This window comes from Sceloporus undulatus, chromosome 2 (genome assembly GCF_019175285.1).
Source record: "Sceloporus undulatus isolate JIND9_A2432 ecotype Alabama chromosome 2, SceUnd_v1.1, whole genome shotgun sequence".
NCBI classification, from domain to species: domain Eukaryota; kingdom Metazoa; phylum Chordata; class Lepidosauria; order Squamata; family Phrynosomatidae; genus Sceloporus; species Sceloporus undulatus.
This window is the reverse complement of record NC_056523.1, coordinates 8,576,550-8,586,902: the sequence shown is the minus strand read 5'-3', so window position 1 is coordinate 8,586,902 and position 10,353 is coordinate 8,576,550. Positions and strand designations below refer to the sequence as shown.

Genomic DNA, 10,353 nt, shown 5'->3' with positions numbered 1-10,353 from the left:
GAGAGAGAGAGTCCAGAGACACAGCTCTGTCAGTTTGTAAAACCAGGACTCAAGAGAAGGCCTTGGAGCCCCTTTGAGCCTCAAAGGAGAAGGCAGACGTTGGCAGCAGGATCTTTCCTTTGGGATGGCTTGTGGTTGGAGTTCCAGTTCTCACGTCTGATAAGGGCCTAGGCTTAAGTCATTGGAAAGGGCGTTGGAGGAAGAAGAGGAAAGGAAGGAAGGAGGGGGACTCAGGGAGAAAGAGACCTATATATTCTCATTACAGTATTACATCAACCACACATATATATATTATAATATTATACACACACACACACACATGAATATTTACTCTGAGAGAGGTAGTAGATGTTAACTTGTTAGCCCCCCCAATTGTTCTCAGAGGGGCAGGATACAAATACTTTTATTATTTTATTACTCTTATTATTATATTATATGTATAAACAGAGAGAGAGAGAGAAGGTCTGTTCTTAGAGTCCAGAGACACAGCTCTGTCGGTTTCTAAAACCAGGGCTCAAGAGAAGGCCTTGGAGCCCCTTTGAGCTCAAAGGAGAAGGAAGAGCTTCCCTAGGTTTCGTCAGAGGCATGTGGACCCAAGAATAACATTTGCCTTTGGCCCAAATGCATCTGAGGAAGGAGACTCAGGCTAGGAACGGCATTCTGCCAACTACTCAAAGGATCTCTTTAGATATATTCTTCAATATATTTCTGATATGATAAATCTGACACAGAGATCTGATATATATATATATATATTCACACCCTTGTTGTTTTAATTTAAAGTTTGTAAGCTACTCCCAGCCTCCCAAATAGTCTGGGCTATACTCAAGAAAGGAGCAATACGTCATAGTGTTTTGCATGATTCTATGACCCAGGAATCGACATTGGGATTCTGGGCAAAAGCAGTGATTGGATGAGACAGCCCCCGGATGTCTGATGGAGAGGGCTGTTGGCTGGAGAGGGCAGAGGGAGTGGACCAGAGTTGGCTTCTCCTTGTTCCTGGTGCAAGAGGAAAGGCAAAGGGCCTGGGGTGAGGAAGGAGTCAGAGCCCCCATTGAGCTTGGATTGCAGCATTACCTGAGCCATAACCATATCCTCAGCCTCCGCTCCTTTCTCATGGGAAATCACCTGGGACTCCAAAGGTCATCCTGGGACCTTAAGAACATGTTGGTCCAGATTTGAAATATGGGACTCCAAATACATGCAGGTATACTGACATGGGATGCCACCTGTCCTTACAACAAACCCCCCATTTCCAATTGGCTCCGACCCACGGAAACACCAATCTACAGGAGACGGCTCCTCAACAAGATATCTCAATCAAATGATCTCTTGTGGCAAGGCAAATGGCCTCTACTCTATTCTCATCTTCTTCGATTTTGTCTGCAGCCTTTGACACTGTTGATCACTGTCTCCTGGTCGATTTACTTCTGACTTGGGGTTCGCCCTGACTCTGCCTCTTCGACTGGTTTAATCATTACTTGTTCAGACACGATCTTTTGCAGTGGTCAAGGGTGGTTCAGACTTCATCATCGTTCCGTTCTGTTGGGTTCCCCAGGCTATGTTTGGGTCCCCTTCTGTTCTCTCTATACCCACTGTTTCTAGGTAAATCTCACTATCGTTATTTTGGTTTCTCCTATCATTTGTATGCCGATGACACTCAGCTGTATCTCTCCACCCCTTGACCTTTCGACTTGGGCTTAAAAACAGCAAGGTTTATTCTTGTTCGACTGCAATCTCTTCATGGATGCCGGCGCTTTAGGCGCTTGAAGATCAACATGTATAATCGACTGACGCTTCTCGTCTTTCACTCTTACACCCACCTTCATTTTCCTTTCGTTTCTGTCGACGGACACTTTATTTCAAACCGGTTTCTCAAGCCGCAGTTTATTGGCTTAATTTTGATCTTCTCTGTCATTTTTTATTCCCCAGATTCCAGGACCACCGCAAAGACCTGTAGATTCTTTCTCCAAAACATGCCAAAGATCCGTCCTTCCTCTCACTCTCTACGCCAAGATCTTTAGTCCCATAGCCCCTCGGTGCTCTCGCGACTATCTTATTGTAAACTCCTTTAACCAGGGCTTCCTCTTTCACACCTCTATCCTTTTAATATCGGCAGATTCAGCTGCCCGGATGTCATCATCCGCTCGCCGTTTTTTACATGTTTCTCTCTTTTATACTCCCTTCCATTGGCTCCCCTTCCCCTTTAGCATCCCGGGTACAATCTTTGTTACTGACTTTCAAGCCCTCCATGTGTTGGCCCCTCTTACTTATCTGACCCTTTCTTTAGCATTATCATCTCCTACTCGCACCCCCGCTCTGGTACGTCATGGTCTCTGATCCACCTGTGGGGACCTACCACTGCCCCCCCCTAATTCGTTCCTTCCGCTTGTGCCCCTTACTCCTGGAACTTCTTCCCCCACATGACACTTATCCTCTGGGAGCTGAAGGCCAAACTGGAAGACCAAAGTTTGGGAAACACTGTCTTAGAGCATGGGCAGGCTCATATAAGGAAATACCATTTTTCAAATAATTAGGATCAAAGCTGTGTAAGGCTTTAAAAGTCACAGCCAGCACTCTGAATTATGTTTGGAAATGGATCTGCAGCCAGTGGAGTTGTTTCATCAATAGGGCTATATGCTTCCTCTTATTTGTTCTGATCAGAAACCTGGCTGCAGCATTTTGGACTTGCTAAAGTTTGCGAACAGTTGACAAAGGCAGACCCCACAGAGAGTCTGTTACAGTAATCCAAATAAGTTATAAACAAGGTGTGCATCATTGTAGCCAGATCTGATGTCTCAAGGAACAGACACAACTGGCACATCAGTTTTAACTGTGCAAACACACTCCGGGCCACCACTGAAACCTGGACATCCAGGCTCAGAGTTGAATTCAGGAGAACACCTCAGCTGCGATCCTGAGATTTCAATGGTAGCATAAACCCATCCAACCTAGGCTGAATCCCTGTTCCCTGATCTGCCTTACAACTGACCAGGAGCACCTCTGTCTTGTCTGGATATAATCTTCACTTTTATTGCCTTCATTCAGTCCATTACTGACAGCAGACATTGACTTAGCACAGAGGCAGCTTCCTTGGAAATGGATGTAAAGGAAAGACAGAATTGGGTATCCAACATATGGGTGACATCCAACTCCAAAACTACAGATCATTATGCCAGTGGTTTCATATAGATGTTAAACAGCACGAGAGACAAAACTGAGCCCTGAGGGATTACATAAGCCAATGGCCATGAGATCAAGTAGGAATCCTCCAGCACCACTATCTGAATTTGTCCCTCAAAGGAGGACTGGAACTACCAGAGAACAAGGACCTCAAGTCTCATTCTAGAGACGTGGCTTAGACAGATACCACAGCTGATGATATCAAAAGCCACAGAAAGGCCCAGCAGAATGAATAACGTTTTTTGTTTCAAGAAGATCTCTGGCCTCAGTGAATTCATAACAATGAAAACACAGAAAACATACTACAGCGTGCCCGCACCAACTGCGTGCTTGTCATCTGCAGTTTGAACTTCTGCAGACAGCAAGCCCCAGATTTTTCAATGGGCAGTGTACATGTGGCGACACGAGTGAGAGCATGTGCCCATTGAAAAGAACAGAACTTAAGGTCCTGTGTTTTGTGCTATCTGCTGGGGCGGGGGGGGGGGGGAACGGATCTCCTGCAGATAGAAAGAAACTTGTAAGAGGAGGATACTGGGACCCCAGCCCTTATTCATTTAAGGAAAGCGTATTAAGGGTGGATGTAGGGCAAGTCTCATTCATAAGTAATCTTTGAATGTTCCTAAGGTAAAAAGTGGCCTCAAGGTATTGAGAAGAAGATGCATCGTGACAGGCGTGGTGAGGAAAGAATAGAATCATAAAGTTGGAAGAACCCCAAGAGCCACCCAGTCCAATCCCCTTTTGTCACACTGGACCTCACAATCAAAGCACTCCTTACAGATGGCCAACCAGCCTCTGTTTGAAAACCTCCAAAGAAGGAGGCTCTGCTACCCTCCAAATGAGTGTCTTCCACTGTGAAACAGCTCTTATTTTGAAGAACCTCTTCCTAACGTTTAGGTGGAGTCTCTTTTCCTGTAGCTTGCATCCATTGTTCTGGGTCCTATTCTGTGAAGCAGCAGAAAATAAGCTTGCTCCGTCAATATGACACCTTTTTAAATGCTTAAACAGGGCTATCATATCAGAGCTTGGAGCCATGGGGCAGCCCTCCTCAAGGCAGGATGTACTGGGCAGAGGAAGATGTGAGATAGATGAGGGGGACGGGAGGAGCACCGATGGAAATGATGTGAGATAGGCATGAGATAAAAGAAGAGGCATGACAGAAAGCAGACACTGCAGGCTTCACAGGCAGCCAGGTTGCAGATTGTGGGGAAGAAGGGCTGACAGCCACTCCCCAAGCATTATTACAGCCCTTGCCTTAGCAAGACTCAACATTTGCAGCACCAAGTCAGGGCCAAGGCAGAGTTGAGTAAAAACAGCTGCCTTTCCAGGGAAAAAAAGACTATAAAAAGCAGTGGAATTGCTTAGAGTGACATTTGCACCATCTAGTGATCTTTTGCTGCTGCAGCAGCTCACTCAGAACCCTACAACACATAGATGCCATATATCATAGTCCCCTCCTGATCCATTTAGGTTGACCACAAACAGCTATGCCTGCCAAAATTTTGTTCATTCCTTGGCATCATTTTCCTTTGCTTTGTCCTTTCCATGCTTTCTTACGTACCCTGAAGGTTTACCCTCGACTTATCCACAGGTCATATCAAAATCCATAATTTTGGCCCACAAACCTGCCCTCGACTTAAACGTGAAATTGACTTATAGTCAACCATATATGGTAATCAGCTATTCCTACCAAGAGATGGAGCACCTTTGCCATTTTCTTGCTTGATCTGCCTTATCTCTGTCCTCTGATGGGTGTCCAATGGTGCATGATCAGCGAACGCAATGTCTGCATTGCCTAATTCCACCTCCATCTGAAAGAAGAGGAAAAGGATCAATGACAGGAAAAGGAACAATAAGAAAAAGAAATAAATAGCATGGGTCAAGGGCAGTAATTTGCTGAAAGACCCTATTTGCCTCTGAGCTTCACTTAAGGTACTGATTGGCCCCATACAGACAGGCCAAAATAAAGCTTCTTCAGGTCACTTTGGAGGTATGCTAATTAAATAATGCATGCGTACTAAGAGCCTGGAAGCTGCACCAAAGCCACAATCCAGTCCTAAGGACTAGTGCACAGCTTTGCTGCAGCTTATGGACTCTTAAACAGCATACCTCTACAGTGACCCAAAGCAGCTTTATTTTGCCTTTCTGTATAGGGCCATTCTTACCTTTCAAGGCATCAATAGGCTCAGACCCAAATACCAGCAGGTCCACCTCTTACCCCACCAGTCTGACCCTGAATGATTATGATTAAGGTGAGACCCTCTTCAGAGTACTGTTGTTCTTTTTGTCTGGAACTGGGTGTAGTCCCAGGCCTTTTCAAGGCTTCTTTTGGTGCCGGACACTGACACACATGACTGCTGCAGCATAAGGATATGTAGCATAAGGAGCACAAGGATATTGACAAGCTGGAATGTATTCAAAGGAGGGTGATCAAAATGACAAAATATCTAGAAACCATGACTATGATGGGTAGCTTAGGAAACTGAGTATGTTTAGCCTGGGGAAGAGAAGGTTAAAAAGGGACAAGACAGCCATGTTTCAATATTTGAAGGAATTTCACATTGAGAATAGAGCAAGTTTGTTTTCTGCTGCTCCAGAGACCAAGACATAGAACAATGCATTCAAACTACAGGAAAAGAGATTCCACCTAAATGTTAGGAAGAACTTCTTGACAGTAAGAGCTGTTTGACAGAAGAATACACTTCCTCAGAATATGGTGAAGCCTCCTTCTTTGGAGGTCTTTAAACAGAGAGGGTGGATGGCCATCTGACAGGGGTGCTTTGATGTGTGTGGTTCTGCATGGCAGGACTGTACTGGATAGCCCTTAGGGTCTCTTCCAACTCTATGATTCTATAAACTTTATTAGTGGTAAATGATATATCATATGGTATGATCACAGCTCAAAATACCCTACATCTGGTGACTCCATGAATTTCATGAGTTTTCTTAGGCATGGAATATTCAGCAGTGGTTTTGCCAGTTCCTTCCTCTGAAATGTAGAATACAGCACCTGATATTTGTTGGGGATCAGCCATACAAGTACTATCTGGTGCCTTTATGGTATCTAGGCAGGTTTGGGATACTTAAAATAATACAATAAATAAATAAATTATTAATTAACAATGGGATCCTAACTCAGGTACAGGCTATTTGGCAGACCCCATATGAGCCGATCTGGGATATGAGATCATCAAAACCAAATGCTCTCACCTCTTCTTCCATCTGCTTCTCCTCCTCTGCCTGACTCAGGAGGAAACCCTCTGCCAGGGCCACAGCCTGGGAACTGGTCTCTGCCCCACACTCTCGAACCCAGCTCTCCATCTCCGGGGGAAGGATAGCCAGGAACTGCTCCAGGATTACCAGGTCCAGCATCTGAGTCTTTGTGTGCTTCTCTGGCTTCAGCCATTGCTGGCAAAGGTTGTGAATTTGCCTACAAACCTCCCGGGGTCCTTTGGCATCCTGGTAGCAGAAATCCCTGAAGTGCTGGCGCTGGACCTCAGAGCTAGCAGTTTCCTTGGTCAGGTCCTTCTGGCCTGTTCTTTCCCAGAATGCTCCACTGCTTCCAGGACCAATGGCATCGTGGTCTCTTCTTTGGGCCTCAGGGCCAGCTGGCTCTGGCTCTTCCATCTCCACTCAGCCTCTAAAGGGGTTCAAAGGATCTCCTTGCAGGCCTGCCAATTTCTTTCTTAAGGCAAAGGAAGGGAAATGGGGTGTTAGCTTGGAACCACATGTAGCAGAAACTGTGTGTGCTTCTGTATGCACCTAAAAAAAGGAAGTGCCTTTTTTAAACTTGAAAAACCCTTTTATTGTGCTTTATTTAAACAATCACAACAATAAAATAACAAATACCAGTGTTTCAAATTCCAGTTTTCAAGATACAGGAAGCACAACTCAATCTTGAAATCCTCACCATACAGTCAGCTCTCCATATCCATGGATTTTTTTCTCCATAGATTCAACTGCCCATGGCTTGGAAATATTTAATATACACATTTCAAAAAGAAATCCTTGATTTTGTTATTTTATATAAGGGACATCATTTTACAATGCATCCACAGATTTTGGTATCCATGGAGGGCCCTGGAACCAAACCCCAAGGGCCATGAATCTTTCCTAGTAATAATGCGATTTAGGAGTGAGGAGCAACAAAATCAGTTGAATGATAAATACAGTCAATAAAAGTAAACCAAACTGCCAACCCCCTCCCTCAAACAAATAGGGTCTGTCTGACCTCATTTGTATCTCAAAAACAGGAAGATAATATTTTGCCACTTAAGCAATATCCCAAAGATGTTTCATCCAAGACTCTACTGATAGAGTCAGAGTCAGCTCAGAGTTTTCCACTTCGAAGCAATTTCAAGCCTTGTGATAGAGCACAAATCCCTAATTAGTTCTTTGTGTAATAACACCTCAACCCCACCAAACAGTGATACCTTTATGGGACCTACCAAAATGAACAAAAACACATGGTTGCAAGTTTTCAAAGCTCCACACTGGTTTCTTCATCAGGCAAGGTGTTGAAAACCATGCAGGAGAAAAAGAATTGAAGATATCAATCCTAGGCCTGCATTTTGGTGTTTTTGTTACCAGTTCAGATGGTATGAAGGGGTATCTCTTGTAGGCTGGCACATCTGCCTTTGGCCAACTAGGAAAGTCTGAAAGTCCAGGGAATTTAACATCCAAACTGGATTAATTCTCCAGTGTGGATGCCTCCCATGTGTCTGCAACCCTTAGCATTGAGCAAAGGCAGTTAAAGCGGTCTCAAACTGGATTAATTCTGCAGTGCAGCCTCAGTGAAGAAAGTGTCACTGTTTTGAGGATTTGGGGTGTGACTGTACTTTGCTGTATGGCCAAAACAGCTACCCCTGGGTATAATCTCTGTCAGAGAATCATAGAATCGTAGAGTTGGAAGAGACCGCAAGGGCCATCCAGTCCAACTCCCTCCCATGCAGGAAATCCAAATCAAAGCATCCCCAATAGATGGCCATCCAGCCTCTGTTTAAAGACCTCCAAGGAAGGAGACCCCACCATTCTCTGAGGGAGTGTGTTCCACTGTCGAACAGCCCTTACTGTCAGGAAGTTCTTCCTAATGTTGAGGTGGAATCTCTTCCTGTAGCTTGCATTCATTGTTCTGGGTCCTGTTCTCTGGAGCAGAAGATCTTGCTCCCTCCTCAATGTTACATCCCTTCAAGTATTTAAACAGGTTTATCATATCACCTCTTAACTTTCTCTTCTCCAGGCTAAACATCCCCAGCTCCCTGAGTCTTTCCTCACAGGACATTGTTTCCAGACCCTTCACCATTTTAGTCGCCCTCCTTTGGACACGTTCCAGTTTCTCAATTTCGTTTTTAAATTGTGGTGCCCAGAACTGGACACAATATTCCAGGTGGGACCTGACCAGAGCAGAATAGAGTGGCACTATTACTTCCCTTGATCCAGACACTATACTGTACTTCTATTGATGCAACCTAGAATCGCATTGGCCTTGTTAGCTGCCGCATCGCACTGCTGACTTATGTTCAACTTGTGGCCTACTAGGACTCCTAGATCCCTTCCACATGTAGTCTCGTTCAGCCAGGTGTAAAAAACTAGAAATCCCAGGGTTTCAAGGAGAGCAGAGAGATGCACAGTTCAGCAGAAAGCAAGAAAGCAGCTGCTGCAGAGGGATGGATGGCATGAACCACTTGACTGCGGGGGGAGCACTGGCTCAGAAAGGCGGAGAGCTCCCCGCTCCTCAACGTTCTATTCGCCCCCCCCTTTTCTCTTCTGGGTGGTTTCTCCCGCCTCCTTCAGGACTCACCTTTGCCTGACGCCGAGGGCGCATCAGGGATTCTCCTCAAACCCCTTGGGAGGAGAAGGGGGCGGGGCATAGAGACTTCCGGGAGAGGGCTAGAGGGAATACCGGAAGTGGCTGTTGCCAGGCAACCTCTTTGGCCTAAATTTTATTTGCTTATTTAAAATAAATAAAAAGGAAAAGGTGTGTGTGTGGGAAAGGAAAGGAGACCAGTAGCCTCTTTAATGGCACAGGGCTGCATTCACACTGCAGAATTAATGCAGATTTTACACTACTTTAATTGCCATGGCTGAATGCTATGGAATTCTGGGAATTGTAGTTTTTGCTGGCCCCAGAGAGCTCTCTGACAGAGAAGGCCAAATGTCTCACAAAGCTACGGCTCCCTGAATTCCATAGTACTTGAGCCAGGGCAGTTGAAGCCATTCTGGGAATTGTAGTTTGTGGTGGCCCCAGAGCTCCATCTGGCACTTCTTTTGAGAAATCTGGCACACAGGGAGCACACACCTGGCTTTAAAACAACCGCTCTTGTGAGATGCTTCAGGGTCCTCCCCACACTTTTCCCTATCAAAGCCAAACCTGGTAACACTACATTTCAGCCTTTGCCCCCCTGATGTCATCAGAGACTCCAAAAAGACAGCCCAGAGCCAGATCCAGCTCACCTTGGCTCCAAGAAGAAATGCCCTCACCTGCTGTTCCCCGACTCAGGGAGAAACCCTCTGCAAGGGCCGCCGCCTGGGAACAGGTCTCTGCCCCATATTCCGTGACCCAGTTCTCAATCTCTGGGGGTAAGATGGTCAGGAACTGCTCCAAGATGGCCAGGCCCAGGATTTCGTTTTTTGTGTGTTGTTCTGGCTTCAGCCACTGACAGCAGAGTCGGCGGAGTTCCTCCTCCTAGTAGAACTGCCTGAAGCACTGGCACTCTGTCCTCCATACAAGGTCCTCTCCCAGGAACCTCCAGACTGTCCTCTCCCAGAATACCCCACTGTTCCCAGCACTGAGGCCATCGTGGTCTTTTCCTCCTTCAGGACCAGCTCAGTCTAGTTCATCCGACTATCTTTTTTTACACCAACAAAGCCACAAACAGAATCAAAATTCCTCTTCACTCCTGGACTGTCAATGGGGAGGAAGGGAAGCTGTGGGGGTGTTTCCTAGGTCCCCCCAAAAGGGAAGACTGCTGCTGCTGCTGGGGGCCAAGGAGGGTTCCCCCTCTGACCCCATACTCTGGCCCTGGGGGGCTTCCCAACTGGACAATGGCCACAGCAGCAGGGGGTGCTGTTTATGGGCAGGGGCTTTCCTGAGCCTGGGCCAATGGCAGGCTCTGCGGAGGCAGCATCATCAGTTGCCGGGTAAAGCAGGCGAAAACCCAGAGGAGGCTTCTT

The 10,353-nt window shown here is 46.1% G+C and overlaps 1 protein-coding gene across 6 annotated transcripts; it reads right to left on the bottom strand.

Moving 5' to 3' along the window:
• Positions 1-2,500: 2,500 nt before the first annotated feature.
• Positions 2,501-10,221, bottom strand: LOC121922002 (zinc finger and SCAN domain-containing protein 16-like). 6 transcript variants are annotated; one of them, XM_042450856.1, is made up of 6 exons: positions 8,981-9,040; positions 7,629-7,680; positions 7,412-7,542; positions 6,391-6,865; positions 4,871-4,991; positions 2,501-3,092 (listed from the first exon to the last, which is right to left on the bottom strand). In XM_042450856.1, the coding sequence occupies exons 4-6, from the start codon at positions 6,805-6,807 to the stop codon at positions 2,926-2,928; spliced, it is 705 nt and encodes a 234-aa protein (XP_042306790.1). In that variant the 5' UTR covers positions 6,808-6,865; positions 7,412-7,542; positions 7,629-7,680; positions 8,981-9,040; the 3' UTR covers positions 2,501-2,925. The 6 variants fall into 6 exon arrangements, with proteins under 6 accessions (XP_042306790.1, XP_042306793.1, XP_042306789.1 ...); XM_042450859.1 differs by lacking the exons at positions 7,412-7,542; positions 7,629-7,680; positions 8,981-9,040 and adding an exon at positions 9,661-10,221 and having other exon boundaries at positions 6,391-6,861; XM_042450855.1 differs by lacking the exons at positions 7,412-7,542; positions 7,629-7,680; positions 8,981-9,040 and adding an exon at positions 9,634-10,220.
• Between the last annotated feature and the right edge of the window lie 132 nt (positions 10,222-10,353).

Excerpts from the sequence above, each read along its gene's own strand:
- LOC121922002 (XM_042450859.1), bottom strand. The coding sequence starts at position 6,807 with ATGGAAGAGCCAGAGCCAGCTGGCCCTGAGGCCCAAAGAAGAGACCAC. Across the intron at positions 4,992-6,390 it reads AGAAGCAGATGGAAGAAGAG|ATGGAGGTGGAATTAGGCAA; the intron begins GTGAGAGCATTT and ends CTCTTCTTTCAG. Across the intron at positions 3,093-4,870 it reads CAAAGGTGCTCCATCTCTTG|GAAGCTGCCTCTGTGCTAAG; the intron begins GTAGGAATAGCT and ends TCCATTTCCAAG.